The sequence below is a fragment of the Mobula hypostoma genome, chromosome 8 (genome assembly GCF_963921235.1).
Source record: "Mobula hypostoma chromosome 8, sMobHyp1.1, whole genome shotgun sequence".
NCBI lineage: Eukaryota > Metazoa > Chordata > Chondrichthyes > Myliobatiformes > Myliobatidae > Mobula > Mobula hypostoma.
In genome coordinates, this window is record NC_086104.1 from 90,965,639 (window position 1) to 90,987,117 (window position 21,479).

The following is a 21,479-nucleotide window of genomic DNA, read 5'->3' on the forward strand; positions in this document are numbered from 1 at the left end:
TTCCAGCACCTTCATCACATGAAATGTGAGGGCAATTGGTCTGTAGTCATTAAGTTTAGATCGAGTCGCTTTCCTGGGCACAGGAACCAAACAGGAAGTCTTCTATAGCACCGGTACCTTTTCCTGACTCAGACTCAGATTGTAAAGGTGCTACAAATATCAGACAGCTAGTTGCATAGGCCTTCAGTAACCTGGGGCTGATACCGTCAGGTCCAGCAGCCTTGCCCCGCTGTAGTCTCTCCAGCTGTCTCTTACCCTGACCTGCAGTCACAGTCAGGCAGGGGAGGGTGGTCCTCCCCATGGGGGCAGGATACTCCAAAGTCGAGGGGTTTGGAACACAAGTACTCACCAGAGGGGAGGGAGGGGTGGAGGGATCCTCATTAATCAGTTTTACCAAGTTTCTTTGATGCCATACTTGATCAAATGTTGGCTTGATTTTAAGGAAAATCAGTTTCACCTCACCTTTGAAATTATACTCTATTTTCCAGCTTTTAACTCTGAGCCAAAGAACTAGATGACTGAATGCATAACATGATGGGTGGAATAAGGAAAGAGATAATCTGTACCCAGCTTTGAAGGGAAAGATCATTTTAAATTGTGTGCCCTAAAATTATTGCTATAAGTTATTTCAATTTAATGACATGCCCACTTCAAATGTTAAATATACATTGAGTTTAAGTTGGACACCTCCAAATCAATCTTTTCACTGGTACATACCGGAGTGGGATGATTTCAGGACGCCAGCCAGTAAGAGCATGCAAAACTATGAAGTCTCCTAGTTCCTTTCTTCCTGTAGTAATCATGCTATTAACATAAAATAGTGGGATTACAAAAGTATATTGCTTAAGTATCTTACAGGAGGGATCATGCTAAGCAAACTTGACCATAGCATTTCCCATGTTACAACAGTGACCATAATTCAAATTAATGTTCTGAAGTTCTGCAAGAGGCTGCTAAAAAGAATAGGTCTTTCAGCTTTCTTTTGAAACACTGTTTTTGATATCTGTTCTACTTTACTTTTTTGGTTGAGATATATTTTTGGTTTGTACGTCTTAGGTTCTGCAGGCTGTCAAAGGAATCCCACTTGGCCCATTTCCCACCTATTTCCCTGTAATTCTCCCATTAGTCACCTACACTAGCTTGCATTTACAATGACTGATTAACCTGTAGTATATCTTTGGGATGCGAGAGGACACCAGTGCATTCAGGGAAAGCACTACATTTGCACACGGGACTCAAGACCAGGGTGGATACCAGGTCACTGGAACCCTACAGCAGTAGTTCTAACAACTGCAATGCTGTGCCGTCTCAAGAAAAGAATGCGCACAGTTTATCCAGACAACACCGAAGATGGGATCAAATCCATCTCACTGAATTATGCAACAGCTGCACTACCTGCAGTGTCACAGTGCCACTCCCCATTTAGGTGTACTTTAGTGTAACGTAATTTAGCTACTCCTTAATAAGCTACATATTTTTTCCCAAACATATCTTATTTTCCAAACAAAACTGTTGTACGTTATAGCGTTGAAACTGTCACAACCAACTGAAACTATTGTAAGATTAGACATGTAGCAGTATACTGCAGAACCCAAGGAAGAACTAACAACTTGAGCAAACTGAAGAGTCTTCATTTAGCATGTCTAAACAAGCCAGCTCTTGCCAAACAGGATTCTAGCAGAATTGTTTCAATCTTTAACTACAAAATAATTCATCATGTAGTAGTATGATTATTATCAGATTAACGACATTCTCAAACAAAAGCAAAATTTTGCGGATGCTGCAAATGTTCAGCAGGTTTGGCAGTTTGTTTGGAGAGAGTCAGCATTTCATCAGAAAGAGGATAAAGCAAGTTTTAAGCTACAAAAGATTTTGGTGGTGGAAAAGAGAACAAAAAATCTGCTATAAGAGCTGAAGGCAGATGAGACCTAAATGTCAGAAAGATTGATTGTAAAAGCTGGAAGAAAATGATAATGCAAGTCTGCAAGAGGTATAAATGTATAATGTATAACTATGTCACATTACTAGAAAAAAGTAAAGTGGATGCAGAAATGTACGTGTTGGAAATGCTGACCACCTGAAATGAAATTGTTCATTGTAACCCTGAGTGCTAAAAGCAACATTGTGCCCGGAGGATGAGGTGCACAATACGTTCACTCAATTTACTTTTGGCCTCTGACGTTGGAAGCCTCTTATGTAAAACTTTTGGCTTGCTCCATCTTAAGCAATCTGCCTTGTGACAACTCTAAAGTACATATTGGGACTGAAGATAATGGTGGAACACAATTATATTGGCACTATCTGAGCTTGGGTATTTTAAGTTGCTTTGTCATGATGTAGGAAGTTCTGGAAAGATTGATGCAAATAAGTACCTTATCAGGTCATTTTTGCAGAGCAAGTAAAAGTTGACCACTATTATGTGGTGTTGGAGTATGATCAATACACATCAGATATTGTCAACCACCTCATCAGTGTATAGAACATAGAATAGTACAGCGCATTACAGGCCCTTTGGCCCACAATGTTGTGCCGACCCTCAAACCCTGCCTCCCATATAACCCCCCACCTATTCTTATTCCTTTCTCCTTCATGAGTTAATGTGGCTCCCCCTTAGAAGCACTTCATCCATTCCAGGTGGTAGTAAGATCCACATGTTCAATATTGTCAGTTATTGATCTATGCAGCATGGAAAATAGGTACTTTGTCCTAATTCATCCATACCAACCAAGTTGCCCTTTAGTTTTGGGCTTCACTGCCACTGGAAAAAGATGGTAGCTATTCATTTAATCTATGACCTTCATGATATTATTATAAATTGTATATGGTCACCTCTCAGTTTCCTACACTCCAAGGAAAAAAGTCCTTGCTTATCCGGTTTCTCCTTATAACTCATACCCTCCCGTCTCAGTAACATCCTCCTGAACCTTTGTGCACCTTTTCCAGTTTAATGACTTAGTAAAAAATGTTCCCCCTAATTTCCTTGCAGTTTATTAGTGCAGGGAAGAGTTACTAGAATGATACAAGGGTCTTCAGTTTTATGGAGACATCAGAGCAGCTAAGATTGTGCTCCTTACCACAGAGATGATTAAGTAAAGTAAGTAGTTGAGAAAATGGTGGAAGGTCCATCAAACAGGGTAAAGAATTTAAGTCACTTAAGAAAGAAAGCAAAGAAATTAGTGTTCTTAATATATACAGCAAGCTGCTACAATGTGGGATGAAGAATTGAAAGCGGGTTCAATAGGGCATTGGAAAAAAAGTAAACCAGAAAAAATCTGTAGATATGAAAGGAAAGAGAAGGGACTAATTAGAATTCTCTGGGAAATAGTACAGATGTGTTAAGTCAAATGGCCTGTCTCTTGGGTTTTATGATTTTAATTGGACCATACAGGTCAGAAAAGTGACCAAAGATTTCACAATAGTACCATAAGCAGGAGTGGGAAGGATTTTTTTTTCCAGGATTAAGCATTTGAACTCATTCATGGAGGATAATAACCATAAAGAGATGATTTTAACATACTCAATGTTTGCAAGCTTAATGAGAGCTTTCGACAGTAGCATTGGCCAGAGCTCCTCCTGACAGGTTGTTGCTGGAAGCAGCAGGTTATCATTTTCATCGAAGGGCATGGTGTCATCCAGTGTAATCTTGCGCCAGCACCCCTGGGAGGAGACAGGAAGACCAACAGTCAGCGGGAAATTTAGTAAACAGACAAAATCCAATCAGCCCATGCCATTCAGCGCAACATATTGCAGCATATCCCTGCTGGGTTGAGATATGCAGCTGATTGACACCAGTAATTAATTTAATGAATGGGACTTGGCACCTAGACTGTAAATCTAACTCTGATATTCATCCCAAAACACATTAAATTATTATTAACAATTTGTATCTCATGGAGAATTCACCCTCTGATCACATTGCTTTAATAATTTTTCCCATTTCTCTGGACCATCACATGTATCCTCAGCAATGGGCAGTCCATCCTATGCCAGCAATTGCAGTTTCAGAGTATAATTACTGATAACTCTCCTATTTACCATTTTCCTATAGAAATCAGTGATGTTCATTGGCGAGGCTGGCATTTACTGCTCATTCTGTCCTGAGGGGGCAATTCAATTAATATTGGCTCATACAACTGAAAGATCTGGTAGGTTTCTTCAGGGGGGCGGTTAGGAAATAACCACATTAGTTTGTGAATCAAATGAAGGCCAGAGTGCTGACATGCTTTCTTAAAAGATATGCATGAGTCAAATAGTATTTAACAGCTTTACTGATGACCTATTTCTTCAATATTTCAGCTCAAATGCTAGAACTACTATTACAAAACAGAGCAATTCTAACACACATGTCTTTTATGTTTTCTACATGATAAAACCTCTTCAGAGCACTGGAATTAATCAAATGTTTGGCAACTGGCACCTTATCCTTCCGGGTGCTCCATGGATATAGCATGCTAACAAACAAAGGCATCCAGTCATGTTCGGTAACATTTGATGGTATTCAATGCACAAATGCCTATCACTTCGGTTATTTTCAGTCTTGCTAACATGAATTGTCAGTGCATGGATCATTTATGCATTAGCAAGCCTTCACAGTGAATGCAAAGACTGCTTCAGTGTAACATAACTATGGCCAGGCTGGGCTACTCAGAGACGATTGATTATTATGTCTGTAACCACTTACAGGTTTGACCCCTCTAAATTATGTTGTGGTTTCCCCAATGCTTCCATCTGACACATGACAGACTCCAGTAGCCCCATGTCAGTCATGTCCATCCATGACCCATAACCTGTAATTTCAGTGCAAGAAGAGGGGAGGCGAAATGTGTTATGGGTGTTCTAAAGCTATGAGAGTGAGATTAAGATTCAGAGGCCGAGAAATTCTATTATGTAGTCCAAGGTTAATAGAAATTTATTGGAAAACTAGTAATTGCTAATCTCTTGATAAATTACTCCAAATATGTCTCTTCCTGGTCAATTATGCAGAGATGCCTACATATGTGCAGTGCTGTCCAAGGGCATGCAACAGAAGCTTGGTTGCAGCTTCCACTAAATGTACTTCTGCAGGTGGGCAACTCCTGCAGAAACAAGGCAGCTGCAAAGGCACTCTTTGTCATATACTTGCTCACTGGTCAAGACCTTTCACAGGATTGTAAGATCGACTCAAATCCTGCCACCACATGATCGTGGCCCCAGTTTTCCCTGAAGATTATTGTACCCTCTCCTTGTCACTCACCCAATGACTACACATTAACTTTTCCATAAAGCCGCAAGAGACTGCAGATGCTGGAATCTGGAGCAAAGAAAAAAACACAAACTGCTGGAGAAACTCAGTGAGTCAAGCAGCATCTATGGGGAGAAAGGAAATGTTGAAGTTTCAGGTTGAGACCCTCCATCAGTCTGAGAGAGGTGGGGGGGGTAGAGACAGATTTAAGAGATGATAGGTGCATGGGGAAAGGAGAGGGACGATGGGCAGAAGGAGCCAGGTAGGAGAAGGATGGAGATGGGAGATGGAGGCAGTTGGGTGATAGGTGGAAGCAGACAAGGGGAAAAAAAAGCGACAGTCATTAAGTTTAAGCTTCATCTTGTCACTTCTATAATTTGAATTGTTCAAAGAAATACTGAAATTGAAGAAATAATTTACCTTAATTTACCTGTTGGCACGTGGCCAAGTGGTTAAGGCATTTGTCTAGTGATTTGAAGGTCGCTAGTTCGAGCCTCAGCTGAGGCAGCGTGTTGTGTCCTTGAGCAAGGCACTTAACCACACATCGCTCTGCGATGACACCAGTGCCAAGCTGTATGGGTCCTAGCGCCCTTCCCTTGGACAACATCGGTGGCGTGGAGAAGGGAGACTTGCAGCATGGGCAACTGCCGGTCTTCCATACAACCTTGCCCAGGCCTGCGCCCTGGAAACTTTCCAAGTCACAAATCCATGGTCTCATGAGACTAATGGATGCCTATAAAAAATACACCTTAAAGCTCTGAAATCTAATTAACTCACTAATATCGTTTAAGAAAGGAGATCTGCTATCTGTCCATCACCCAACCCTGCTTATAAACCAACATACTTGCTTTGTAGCTGTCCCTAGAAATCAACCAGATCAATGAGAGCAGCTACGAATGAGCATTAAACTTCCCCATGATAGGCAACTCTTCTTCTCCCAATGAATTAGTAAAGAAAAGGCCTTTGAACATGTAAAAACTACTATAGATGAATTCTAACCGTGAAGCAAAGAAATTTTATCAAACAGTGCAACAGTTAATTGTGTTACCCGTCTTTCCCAGAACTGAAGAACATTGTGACATGTTATCATGTTTATTAGTACAGTATGAACAATTCTGTGGAGTAGGGCAGCCTTTGAATTAGTCAGAAGACAATTGTTCAGTTAGTACAGGCACTCCCTGAATAAAGTAAGGATTCCGTTCTTGAGAACTCTCTGTAGGCTGATTTCTCCCTAAGGCAGAAATATTCATTTTCTACAGTTACTCATTTTATATTGATGTACATGCACTTATTAAAATTACTTCATTTCTTCAGATATCTACTCTGACATTACTCAAAATTAAACCAGTGGAATATATACTGTATCAGTCATTAATGGATATTATGAAGCATATTACTATTACTAACTTGACAAAAGCTTTAAAATGCAGTGTGAAATTATACTTTCACAAGTTAGATCATTGGCAGCCTGGGGAGCCCCTGTATTTTCCAGCTCTGTGACCAATCAGCTTTCCAACCTGTACACACAATCTGCAATATACAAACACTATCCTGGCACTGGAGGCAGAGATGCTGAAGATCTCCTCCTGCATTACCATCGACCTGTTTCTAATTGACCTTTTGCACTATCATCTTGCTTTTCAGTCTTTTTCTTCACCATCTTTCTAATTAAAGTGCAATTTATATGCAAGCTATATTTTGTTTAATGTCTGAATCTATATGCCTGTGATGCTGTTGCAAAGAAGGATTTTATTGTACCTGTACCATGCCGTAATTGTACATAAGACAATAAACTCAACTTGGAACTTTGATATATTCAAGATAAACATTGGAAAAATTAGTAATTCCAATCGGAAATTACAGTAATCTGGCTTTTGGTTGCAATAAGTTCTACATGAATTTTACTAACAAGAGAGAAATAAAAAGCTTATTCGGTCCTTCAAGGCCTCTTTGTTATTCAGGTATATCATAACTAATCTATACCTCAGCTCCATTTACCTACTTTTGCTCCAGATTTTTTTATTCAACTTTTAAATTTACAGCAAATTTATTAAGTGTTGTGAAATGCCATGATAGAGGTTCCACATCACTGCAAGTCAAGGTGGTAGTTATTTTACTTTCATCTTCAAAGATTCAATCTGTGTTGGTTCCTTCAGGTTTTTAGGAAGAGAATTTCTGATTTACTTTTACTAGCTTCCATGAGGTAAAACATTCCCCATTTTCCCCATATGATTACTTCCCTAGAAGAAGGGAATAATTCCACCCCATTTATTCTATAAAATCCATTTTTAATAGTAACAATTTATATCAGTTTGTTCTTCAATCTCCAAAAGCAACTCAAAGTCAAAAAACCCTTAGGCAATCCTGCGTGTAACATAAGATCATAAGACATAGGAGTAGAGTCAGGTAATTTGGCCCATCGAGTCTGGTCTGCCATCTCATCATGACTAATCCATTTTCCCTCTCAATCCCATTCTTCTGCCTTCTGCCCGTAATCTTTCATGCCCTGACTATTCAAGAACCTATCAACTTCCACCTTAAATACACCTAATGACCTGGTGCCCACAGCTGCCTGTGGCAACAAATTCTACAAATTCACTACCCTCTAGCTAAAGATATTCCTCCTCATCTCCATTCTAAGTGGTCTTCCCTCTATTCTGAGGCTGTGTTCTCTGGTCCTAGACTCCCCCACTATAGGACACATCCTCTCCACATCCACTCTATTAAGATCTTTCTCCATTCAATAAATTTCAATGAGTGTCCCCCTCTTTATTCTAAATTTCAGCATGTACAAGCCCGGAGTCATCAAACGCTCTTCATATGATAACCCTTTCATTCCTGGAATCATTCTTGTGAACCTCTTCTGAACCCTCTCCAATGCCAGCACATCTTTTCTTTGATAAGGGGCCCAAAACTGCTCAAAATATTTCAAGTGAAGACTCACCAATGCCTTATAAAGCCTCAGCATTACACCCTTGCTTTTATATTCTAGTCCTCACGAATGAATGCTAACATTGTATTTGCCTTCCTCATCATTGACTTAACTTGCAAGTTAACCTTCAGAAAACCCTGCACGAGAAACTCCAAGTCCCTTTGCACCTTGGATTTCTGAGTTTTCTCCCAGTTTAGAAAATAATCTGTGCTTTTATTCATTCAACCAACCATTCACTTTCCAACACTGTATTCTATCTGCCACTTCTTTGCCAATTCTCCTAACCTTTCTAAGTCCTTCTGCAACCTGAACACTATGTGCCCCTCCACCTATCTTCATAGCATCTGAAAACATGGCCACAAAGCCAAAAATTCCATCATCCAAACCATTGGCATAAAACGTAAAAAGAAGCGGTCCCAACACTGATTCCTGTGGAACACCACTGGTCACAGGCAGCCAATTAGAAATGGCTTCCTTTACTCCCATTCTTTGCTTCCTGCCAATCAGCCACTGCTCTATCCATACTAGTATCTTTCCTGTAATACCATGCGCTCTTACCTTGTTAAGCAGTCTCATGTGCGGCACCTTGTTGAAGACCTTCTGAAAAGTCAAGTGCACAACATCCACCAATTCTTCTTTGTTTATCCTGCTTGGTACTTCCTCAAAGAATTACAACAGATTTGTCAGGCAAGATCTTGCCTTAAGGAAACCATGCTGACTTTGGCTTACTGTATCATGTGCCTCCAAGTACCCTGCGATCTCATCCTTAACAATCAACTCCAACATCTTCCCAACCACTGAGGTCAGGCTAACTGGCCTATAATTTTCTTTCTTCTGCCTCCCTTCCTTCTTGAAGAGTGGAGTGACATTTGCAATTTTCCAGTCCCCCGGAGCCATGCCAGTATCCAGTGATTCTTGTAAGATCATTCCTAATGCCTCCAAAATCTCTTCTGCTAACTCCTTCAGAATCCTGGAGTGTAGTCCATCTGATCCAGGTGACATGCTTTTCAGTTTCCCAAGCACATTTCTCCATAGTAATATCATTTGCACTCATTTCTGCGCCCTGAGACTCTCGAACTTCCGGCATAGTGCTAGTATCTTCCACAGTGAAGACTGATGCAAAGTACCTATTCAGTTCGTCTGGCGTTTCTTTGTCTCCCATTACTACCTCTCATCTTACAGTGTCTGATATTTACTCTCACTTCTCTTTAACTCTTTATATATCTGAAAAATCATTTGATATCTTTATTGATATTATTGCCTAGCTTACTTTCATATTTCATTTTTCCATCATTATGGCTTTTTAGTTGCCTTCTGTTGGTTTTTAAAAGCTTCCCTATCCTCTAACTTACCACTAATCTTTGCTCTATTTTGCTTTTATATTGTCTTGACTTCCCTTGTCAGCCATGGTTGTGTGATCTTGCCTTTAGAGTACTTTATTTTCATTGGGATTTATCTATCCTGTGCCTTTCAAAATGCTCCCAGAAACTCCAGCTATTGCTGTTCTGACGGTATCCTTGCTAGCGTCCCCTTTCAATCAACTTTGACCAGCTCCTCTCTCATGACTCTGTAATTCCCTTTACTCCACTGTAATACTGATACATCTACCTTTAGCTTCTCCCTCTCAAATTGCAGCATGAATTCTATCATATTATGATCATTACTTCTTAATGATTCCTTTACCTTAAGCTCCCTAATTAAATCCATGTCATTACACAGTATCCAATCCAGAATAACCTTTCCCCTAGTGGGCTCAACCACAAGTTGCTCTAAAAAGCCATCTTGTAGGCATTCTACAAATTCCCTCTCTTGGAATCCAGTATAAACCTAATTTTCCCAATATACCCACATATTGAAATCCCACCATGACAACCGTAACATTGCTCTTTTGACATGACTTTTCTACCTCCCATTGTAAGTTATACCCCACGTACTGGCTACCACTCAGAGGCTTGTATATAACCCCTATTAGGTTCTTTATACCCTTGCAGTTTCTTATCTTTACCCACAAAGATTCTACATCTTCCAATCCTATGTCACCTCTTTCTAAGGATTTGATTTCATTTTTTTTACCAACAGAGCCGTGCCTGTACATACCAGCCTGATTTTTCAACATAATGTATATCCTTGTTGAGGGACACCAGCTGTAGAGCTCTCAACTCTAATCTTCTTTCAGCCATGACTCAATTATACCCACGACATCATACCTGCCAATCTCTAATTGGTGCAACAGGATCATCAACCTTATTTTGTACAATGCATACGTTCAAATATAACACCTTCAGTCCTCTATTCATCATCCTTTTAAATTTTGATCCCATGTTTCATAGCAACTCACCCCATTGGATGCTTGTCCTTCCTGACAGTCTCACTACATACTGCATCACACATTGGTGCCAAGAAAACAACCTCTCCCTCAATGTTGAAAAATGGAAGGAATTGATCGTGGATTACAGGAGGAACAGAGAGAGGCTAGCCTTATTGATATCAATGTAGTTGGGAGGGTGAGTAGTTTCAAGTTCCTCAGTATACACATCAGCGAGGATCTCACCTGGATTGTACATACCAGCTGTGTGGTGAAAAAGGCACAACAGGGCCTCTTTCACCGTGGACTGTGGGGATTTGGCATGAGTCTCCAAATCCTCAGGACTTTCTACAGGGGCACCATCAAGAGCATCCTGACTGGCTGCGTCACCGTCTGGTACAGAAACTGTACTGCAGAGAGTGGTGAGGACAGCACAGCAAACCTGTGGATGTGAACTTTCCTCTATTCAGGACTCCTACAGCAGCAGGTGCATAAAAAGGGCCCAGAGGATCATCAAGGACTTCAGCCACCCCAACCACAAACTATCTCAGCTACTTCCATCTGGCAAATGGTACCGCAGCATTAAGACCAGGACCAACAGGCTCCAGGACAGCTTCTTTCACCAGGCCATCAGATTTATCAATACACATTGATTTGATTGCATATCTGACTGTACATACATGTATACAAAACAATTATGTATACAATCTTAGTGTTTGGGTAATATCCTCCTACATTTCCCATCCTTATTGCTTGTACATTGTGACAGAGATGCAGCATAAAGATTTTTACTCCCTCATGTTGTGAGATGAATGTAAGAAATAAAATTCTAATTCTAATCTGCCCCATCCTCAGCACTATCACTCCAGTTCCCACCTCCCTGCTAAATTAATTTAAACTGTCGCCAGCAGCTCTAGCAAGCCTGCCTGCATAGATATTAGACCATACCCCCCAGGTTCAGGTGTAACTTGTCCCTTTTGTACAGGTTATATCTTCCCCAGAAGAGATCTCAATAATCCAGAAATCTGAAACCTTGCCTCCTGCATCAGTTCCTCAGCCACACACTCATCTGCCAAATTATCCTATTCTTACCGCCATTGGCACACAGCATGGGCAGCAATCCATAGATCACTACCACGGAGGTCCTGCTTTTCAGCTTTCTACCTAACTCCCTAAATTCTCTCTTCAGGACCTCCACCCTTTTCCTATCTACGTCATTGGTGTCAATATGTACCAAGACTTTCAGCTGTTCACCCTCCCCTTTAAAATGCCGTGGATCTGATCCGAGACATCCCTGACCATGGCACCTTGGAGGTAATGTTCCATGTTGACGTCCCTTCATGTCCTCAGAATCTCATGTCAACTCCTTTAACTATGGATCCCCTGTCACTACTGCCGTCCTCCTCTTTCCCCCTTCCCTTCTGAGCCAGACTGAGTGCCAGAGACCCGGTCGTTGCAGTTCCCCTCTCCCAGGTAGCTTGTCTCCCTCAACAATATCAAAAGGGGTGGTATACTTATTATTGAGGGGAATAGCCACAGGGGTATTCTAAACTGGCTGCTCATTTCCTTTCCCTTCCTTCTCTTGACAGTCACCAGGGTACCTGCTCTCTGTAACATGAACTGGTTGTGCTGAATGCTTAAAACAAGTGATCTGTTTATTTATTTTGTCTCATTCCTCTATTTGCTTTTAGATTTCATCCTCACTTTTTGTTACCACTGTTACTCAGAGACACTGGTACGAAGCGCACCATTAAAGACTTTCAATAATATAATAGCCACTTAATGAAGGTTTGTATTCACATTTTATTTAATCCCTGTGCAGTAGCTAAAACAGCATTGTTAAGTCAGGCAAGAAATGGGATAACCAAAGTAAGCAGGATCATGCAGTTCCTTAATCATGACTCACGCTGCTCTGTTTATTTGATTCTTAGTGAGGCTGATGGATGAGAAATGACACAGCCAAACTCCCAGTTGATTGGCAGTATTTACTCTAAATGCCAAAGCAGCTTGAGTTTACATCAAACACCCAAAGCTGTGCATCATATCTGCTTTCAAGCAGTAATTTGACTTGGTTTACAAAATACAACAAACACTTTGGACTTAGTTGCTAGTTCAGTAATTTGTTCAATTTTAGATTTAATAATATTTAAGATTCCATTGTATGATTAAACTCACCTGTTACATATGAAGACCTGCATAGATTTATTCAAATTAACTGAATCTCCACCCTGGTTATCTTTGTAGTTGCCTACCATGCCAGCAGGTGGCAATGTAGTGGGGGGGGGGGGGTTCCAGGTTTTTGAAAAAAAAACTCATTCTGAGGACTTTGGTCATCCTTCAATGGCAGAGGTGTGGGGTTTCTCCGTGAAACTCCTTGCAGCTGAGTGTCTTTCTAGACATGTTAAAAAAGTCAACCACACTGATGTGGGACTGCTCATGAATAGGATAGACAGAGTAGGAAGTACAGCTTTTTCCCCTCAGGTACATAAGCAAACCAGCTCTGTGTTTAAATCAGCTTTGTAGCATTTTTTAAATGTATTACACCAGCATATTATTTCCAGATATTCAATTGCTCAAACTGATAAAAAGGATTTTAATTTATAACTTCAGGAATATTCCTTCTGCAACATAGCCACCACAGTACTATATACTGTACAATACACTCTTACCATGTTTTGCCTGTGGCTGCAATTGTCCTATTAAAAATAATTGTTTGTGTTCATGTAGTTCCATCCCTATGCCACCAGGCGTCAATGTGGAGCAAGGTTTGGACCAGTTTTTTCTTCTCTATAGTCTACTCCAAATGAAATAATTTCTACCTCCAAATGTTCCAACTAATTCTACTACCTTCCATATTACACCAACATTTTCTAATTTAATGTCGTTTGCTATATTTACCTGGTCCAATAATCTCATTTCAGATGACTATTATACTCAATCTTCACTGCTACTCACAGAGCCACAGAGTCATACAGCACAGAACCAGGGTCTTTGGCCCACTATGGCTGTGCTAATCATCAAGTACCCACCGTTCTATCTAGCAAGTACCTTATTTACCAGCACTTGGGGTGATATTCTATAGAGTATATGTTACAGCCACAAGCTACTGCCTGTCTAGTAAACTTGTCTGAATGAGTTAGCAAACGGAATACAAAATTGACTTGGTAATAGGAAGCAGAGAGTGGCAATGGAGGGTTGATTTTTCCAGATTGGAGGTCGTGACCAATGGTGTATCACAAAGATTGGTGTTGTGGCCTTTATTGTTCATTGTTTATATTAATAATTTGGGCGAAAATGTAGATGGCATAATTAGCTAGTAGGTAGATGATACCAAAACTGGTGGATAGTGACAAGGGTTCTCTAGGGTTACCAAGGGATATACTGTAGAACTACTGGAAAAGTGGGCAAGGGCATGGCAAGTGCAGTTTAATTCAGACAAATGCAAGGTGATGCATTTGGGAAGTTAAACCAGGGCAGGACACATACAGTGAATTAGCAGATCCCAGGAGAGAGTTGCTAAACAGAGACTTTGGGATGCAAGTACACAGTTCCCTGAAAATGAGAGCACAAGTAGACAGGGTGGTGAGGAAAGCATATGGCATGCTTGTCTTCACCGGCCAGGGCACAGAGTATAAGAGTTGAGACATTATATTACAATTGTACAAAAAGTTGGTTAGGTCATGTTTGGACTATTCTGTGTGTTTCTGGCCAGAACACTGTAGGGAAAATGTGATTAAACTGGAGAGGTGTGGAGAAGATTCACAAAGATGTTACCTGAATTTGAGGACTGGATAGGCTGGATCAGCGAAGTAGGCTGAGGGGTGACATGACAGAGGAACATAAAATTATGATAGATGTAGGATGAGCAGAGATGCAGTATCTGTTTCCCAAGGTAGTGGTGTCCAAATAACGGAGGTCACCTGCATCCAAACCTGAAAGCTACAGATGTGAGGTAGCCACAGGTGGCAATTTAGGTCGTGGCATCAGGCCAGTAGGTCTTGCCCAATTAGTAAGCTTGCCTTCTAACTGCAAGATCAAAATCTTAATATTTAAAATGAAGCATTCAGTTGTAAGTCTATAGAAAATTCAAACCAAACTCTTACCATCCAGTACAGCCTCACAATGTATTTTCCATGGCTATTGTAGAGAGGTAGGTGCCCCTTCACAGCTTTACAAAGAGCATAAATGTGTTCCCAGGGTTTCCAGGAGGATCCCGTTTCTTCCAGTAAGTTTTTGCTGTCTGATGTAAGATTTAGACAGGTGTTCCACAGCATTGTGATTTCACTGATAATCCATCGCATCAACTGATAAACAATAAAACAGAACAAATCACTTCAAGTGTTTTAAGATAGCAATGCATTTCTGAAGAGAACTGCCGATGCCTTCACTTATAAAACCCACTCCTTTACTTCCTAGTTTTATTTTATTTTCTCACTTTAAGATCCCAGTCTGTTTGGATTGGCAACATCTCCTCCACAATCTCTATCAGCACAGGTGCAACACAAGGCCGTGTACTTAGCTCCCCCCCACCCCCACCCCACTCTACTCACTTTACATTAATGACTGTGTGGCTAAGCCCAGCTTCAATGCCATATTTAAGTTTGCTGATGACACCTCTGTCATTAACTGAATCAAAGGTGGTGATGAATCAGCATATGGGAGGGAGTCTGTGAAGATGGCTGTGCCACAACAGCAACCTCTCACTCTTATGTCACCTAGACCAAAGAGATGTTTATTGATTTCGAGGAGGAAACCAGAGGTCCATGAGCCAGTCCTCAATGGGGGATCAGAGGTGGAGAGGGTCAGCAACTTTAAATTCCTCAGTGTTATCAGTTCTCAGGAGCTGTCCTGGGCCCAGCAATTATGAAGAAAAGCATGGCAGCAGCTCTACTTCTTTGGAGTTGGTGGAGATTTGGCATGACATCTAAAACTTTGGCAAACTTCTATAGACGTGTAGTGAAGAGCATATTGGCTGGCTGCATCGCAGTCTGGTATGGAAACACCAATATCCTTCAATGGAAAAATCCTACAAAAAGTAGTGAATGTGGCCCAGTCCTTCACAAGTAAAGCCTTCCCCACCACTGAGCACATCTACACAGAAAAGCAGCATCCAAGATCAGGGACACCCACAACCCAGGTCGTGCTCTTTTCTCGCTGCTGTCATCAGGAAGAAGGTACAGGAGCCTCAGGATTCACTTCACCAGGTTCAGGAACAGTTATTAACCCTCAACCACTATGCTTTAGATCAGGGGTCCCCAACCTTTTTTGCACCGCGGAGCGGTTTATTATTGACAATATTCTTGTGGACTGGCTGACCGGGGGGGGGGGGGGGTAGGGTTGCCAACGGTCAAGAGTAGCAGTCAGATACGTTGTGTTTACCCCGAGAAAGACTACCATGACCATGAAGGCTTGCATGGGCACCTGTGTGCGCATGCATGTACATGCTGACCTTTTTCTACAAATCGTTTTTGGCGATTCTGTTCAGAGGGGGGTGTTAATCACGACTGGAATATAGGTGATAAGTCGCTAATACACTCAATTTCATTTCCAATAGGGTTTATCTAACGCATTTAATATTAAACATACAGCCATATATTTTCCTCACATGAATATAGTGATGTCAATTATCAGGGGAGGACAGGGGAGCTTGAAGTAAGTGTTGAACGAACTTCCAGTAGAAATGGTAGAGGCGGGTTCGATATTATCATTTAAAGAAAAATTGGATAGGTATATGGACAGGAAAGGAATGGAGGGTTATGGGCTGAGTGCAGGTCGGTGGGACTAGGTGAGAGTAGCGTTCGGCATGGACTAGAAGGGCAGAGATGGCCTGTTTCCGTGCTGTAATTGTTATATGGTTATATGGTTATCTAAGTGACTTATAAGTCAATAGCATCATAGCATTTTAAGTCACGTTTGGATATTAAACACACAGCGCATATTTTCCTCATATGAACATATAAAATCATCGCAACACACCAATATCGCTGAATCAGTGGGAGTCCTGGGCTTGTTTCCTTGCAATGAGATGGTGCCATCGATGGGTGATGGAGACAGCGATACTCGAAGGGGGTTCCTTATGTCCAGTCTATTCTGCAATTTAGTTTTCGTTGCATTCATTGCAGAGATATGTTGGAAATGGAAGCAACGTTTTCAGTGCTTTCATGGCTATCTCAGGATATTTAGCCTTGACTTCGATCCAGAATGCCGGCAGAGATGTTATGTCAAACATACTTTTCAGCCCGCCGTCATTTGCAAGCTTGAGGAGTTGATCTCCTTCCTGCGCTGACATGGATGACGCGTGGGTAATGACCTCGTGTGCGTTCAAGCTCAACAGTGGGTGTGACAGGGAATGAGGAAAGGTGCAGCTGACTCATATCGCCAAATCATATCGTTTCCTCGCGGCCCGGTAGCACATGCTTTGCGGCCCGGTGGTTGGGGACCACTGGTTTAGATCCAGTGGGGATAACTTCACGCACCCCAACATAACCCATGGACTCTATTTCAAGGGCAATTCATTTCTCATTCTCAATACTTATTATTATTATTATTATTTCTTTTTTCTTTTGTATTTGCAGTTTGTTGTCTTTTGCACATTGGTTGATTGCCCTGTTGCGTGCAGTATTTCACTGATTTTATTATGGGTCTTGGATTTACTGAATATGCCCATAAGAAAATGAATCTCAGGGTTGTATATGGTGACATAAATGTACTTTGATTTACTTGGAACTTTGAAGTAAATGCCTTTCTCATAAAATTATTGATTTCTAAGCCTGTAACAGGAGTTACTGAAAATTGGCTCGGGTAAAATGCTATACAAAATGTTGCGGATTTTAATGTTAATATCAACTTTTGTCAAGCTATCACGAACTGTTTCTGGAAGCATAAAGGTGAAACAAATATTACTATATCTCACATAAAAGTTGCTGGTGAACGCAGCAGGCCAGGCAGCATCTCTAGGAAGAGGTACAGTTGACGTTTCGGGCCAAGACCCTTAGAAGGCCCGAAACATCGACTGTACCTCTTCCTAGAGATGTTGCCTGGCCTGCTGCATTCACCAGCAACTTTTATGTGTGTTGCTTGAAATTCCAGCATCTGCAGATTTCCTCGTGTTTTCATTACTATATCTTACTTGCTGAAAAGCATTCTTGCGTTTTAATATATTATTGGAAAAACTACTGAAGTACTTCTCCCCATGCTTCCTGAAGTTGGACTTATTGTAAAAGATACTTTTGTCATGTGTCTTGCAGCAGCAGAAGGTACAGGCAAGATGCCAGACTTAAATGAGGAAGAGAAAAGACTTGAGGTAAATGGGACTTTGGAAAGAGTCTTACGTAAATATTGAGCCAAGGTATATATAGCTAGGGTGGCAATGACTTTTGCACAATACTGTCATAATTATATGTACTGCACAGTACTGTTGCCGCAAAAAACCCCCACAAATTTCATGACTTGTGTGAGTAATGATAAACCTGATTCTGATATGAGTCTCTATTGTGGACTCAGAATGCAAGGGGACAGGAAGAAGGGAATCATGGTTAGGAAAGGGGGAAGGAAGAGGGGAGGGAGCAGGAAGCACCAGAGAGACAGTCTGTAGTGATCACCAAGGCAATTGTTTGGAATCAAATGACCTTGCCTGGAGTCTCAGGGCTGGGTGTGTCTGCTACTGTGCCAACCCCTGCCCCAGCACTCCTTCTTTGCCACCTGTCCCACACCCCTCCCTTGGTTCTCCACCCTCGCTATTCCTAACATTCTTTGCTCAGATTTATAATCTCGCTCTCCACTCCATGCACATGGACTCATACAGCACTGTGCAAAGGTCATAGGCACCCAAGTTATATATATGTGCCTAAAACTTCTGCACTGTACAGTATATGTCACCTGAGATTCATTTTCTTGTGGGCATTCACAGTAGATGCAAAGAAACCCAATAGAATTAGTGAAAAGCCACACACAAAGACTGACAAACACCCAATATGTAAAAGATAGAAAATTTGTGCAAATACAAAAATAAAAATAAACTAATCAATACATAAAAAGCAGACAAATGAATAAATAAATAAATAAAATTTCCTGCTATTATTTATTATGTGTCTGCTTTTTATGTCTTGAATCCTTGAAAGTCAGTCCATAGGTTGTGGAATAAGTTCAGTGTTTGGGTGAACCACACTGATTCAGGAACCTGATGGTTGAGGGTAATAACTGTTCCTATACCTGGTGGTATGGGACCTGAGGCTCCTGTACCCCCTTCCTGATGGCAGCAATGAGAAGAGAGCATGGCCTGGATGATGGGGAGCCTTGATGATGGATGCTGCTTTCCTGCTACAGTGCTCCTTGTAGATGTGCTCAATGGTCAGGAGGGCTTTACCTGTGATGGACTGGGCTATATCCACTACTTTTTGTGGGCTATTCTGTTCAAGGGCTTTGATGTTGTCATACCAGGTTAGGTGCAACTAGTCTGTACACTCCCCAGCATGCAGCTATAGACTTTTGTCAAAGTTTTAGGTGATGTGTAAAATATTCACAAACTTCTCAGAAAGCAGAGGTCCATCTGCTGGCGCAGGTGTGTCTTTTTTGTAATGGGACTTACACACAGAACCCAGGGAAGATCCTCTGAAATGATTATGTCAAGGAATTTAAAGTTGCTGACCATCTTCACCTCTGATCCCAGGATGAGCACTGGCTGATGGACTTCCAGTTTCCTCCTCCTGTGGTCAATAATCAGCTCTTTGGTTTTGCTGATGTTGCTGTGGCACCATTCAGCCAGACGTTCACTCTCCCCCCTCTACACTGATTCATCACCACCTTTGATTTGGCCAACAATGGTGGTGATTGTGCGGGAAATGTTGTTGCCAATCTGAACTGACCGGGGTCTGCAAGTGAAGAATTCAAGGATCCAGTTGTACAAGGAGGTATTGAGGACTCTGTCTTGGAGCTTAATGATTAGTTTTGAGGGGATGATAGTGTCGAATGTGAAGTTGTAGTCAATTAAGAGCATCCTGACGTATACATCTTCACGGTCTAGGTATTCCAAAGCTGAGTAAAGAGGCAATGAAATGGCATCTCATGGTGACCTGTTGTGACGGTAGGCAAATTGAAATGCATCGAAGTCACTCCTCAGGCAGGATTTGATATGTTTCATCGCCAACCTCTCAAAGCACTTCATCACAGTGGATGTAAGTTTGACAGTATAATTCATTTCCTGCAAGATGCCTCACTTGTTGATCATATCCAATTTATCTGGAATGAGAATATGTCAGATGTTGTCCTGTGATTGATGGTTTTATTGGAACATTAAACAAATGATGCTTTAGCTTTTGGACTTGCAAAATTTATAAACACATATGGTAGGGGAACTCAGGTCAGGGAGCATGGAGAGGAATAAACAGTTGGTGTTTTGAGCTGAGAACTTTTGTCAGGACTGGAAGGGAAGGGGAAGAAGGTGGGGGAAGGGAAGGAAGGGAAGTGACAAGTGAGACCAGGTGAGCAGGAAGGTAGGTGGGTGGGAGAGGGAGGTGAAGTGAGAAGCTGGGAGATGACAGGTGGAAAAAGTAAAGTGCTAAAGAAGAAGAAATGTGATAGAAGAGGAGACTGAACTATGGAGAAAGGAAAGGAAGAGGGGGCACCAGAGGGAGGTGATTGTATTTGATAGTCTACTTTATGTACTGTAGTAAGAATTAGGTAAATATATTTAAATAAAAAATGAGAGTGGATTGGTATGAACCAATTTCAGAATGTAGATTTACAACTTGTGTTTCATCAGCGTAGATAACATTCCCACTGAGTACAAACACTGGTACAGATCAAGTGGGCACCATGTCCGATTTCTGTGCTGGAAATTCTGTGTGATCTATTGAACAACCATGTTAGCATGAGGGCTGTCTACACCTGTGTAGCCTGTTATGTAACAACAAGAAAGCAATCAGCCACATGGACACAGATTGCAATTATAATTCAGTTTAGCAGTCTTGCAATTGAAATCAGAAGGTTGTGGATTTAAGTCCCACCATATTTTTGACAGAACTAAGCTGCAGATTTTCTGAGGGACTACTGCACCATTGAGATGAGATGTTGAACTCTTTTGGAGTTTGTCATCTCTTTGACTTCAAAGACTATTCAAATAAAAACAATGAAGGTCTTGCTGTGTTTCAGAGCTAATCTTAAATTTACCTCTTCTGGTTACTGACCAAGCGCATAGTTTTTTATTCCTATCTAACATCCAACATTTCTTAACTTTAAACAGTTCAATCAGATGTTCTCTTAGCCTTCTCTTCCCACCCTTCCTCTGCAGGCAGAGAGTTGTATTCCACAAGTTTTTGCATCTTCCTTCGTATTACATTACATAACCCCAAAACCTCCAGTTTCTGGTTCCACCAGGTTTAGACTGAGATTGAAATGTGTGTTCAACAACATCGCATACTGAAAACTTCAGGAATCGAAACTTCGCTCCAATGTAAAAAAAACAAAGCACATCACCACACTAACTGTCCTTCTACTCAACCACAAAACAAATCTGCACGTAACTGATGATTCCTTTATATAGTACATTTTTATGGAGGCTCTTCTTGCTGCTAAAATTTGGATTTTATATAGGGTAATTCATGCCATTAGTTGCGTAAGGAGTTTCTTCTTTTATGTTACTGCGAAGGCTAACAAAATGGCTTCTTTGTTATGTTGTAATTAAAATGGCTTTTCTGTAATAATAACTGCAATGTAAGGAGGTTTCTCTCTCTCTCTCTCTCTCTCTGCTTGTTTGGGTTATATTATTGATAAGAGAGAGAATGAACCAACTGGGATAGATGTTATTCTTTCTTGTGTGTCTGTAAGCTATTGTATTTCACAGGCTTTGGAGGAGAAGGCAGATGGGGACAGAGAGAGGAGATGCGACGCTGTAAGCTGGGCGACGGGACGGACCCCAAGCGGGAGTCCGAGGCCCAGGGTCTTTGGCGAGGAGAGGAGTGAAGACAGACTCGCGTGGAGCGTCTGGTCGACCACCGTGGTTGGTCCCAGGTGGCGGGTCGAGG

At 41.3% G+C, this 21,479-nt stretch overlaps 1 protein-coding gene across 1 annotated transcript in view; it reads right to left on the bottom strand.

Annotated features, from left to right (window-relative positions):
* Positions 1-21,479, bottom strand: part of adgb (androglobin) — a 223,374-nt gene that overhangs the window by 178,611 nt on the left and 23,284 nt on the right. The window contains exons 5-7 of the mRNA XM_063057274.1: positions 14,562-14,762; positions 3,518-3,657; positions 718-804 (exon numbers count right to left, since the gene is read on the bottom strand). Coding sequence (XP_062913344.1) covers positions 718-804; positions 3,518-3,657; positions 14,562-14,762 — 428 coding nt within the window. The remainder of the gene's footprint in view (positions 1-717; positions 805-3,517; positions 3,658-14,561; positions 14,763-21,479) is intronic.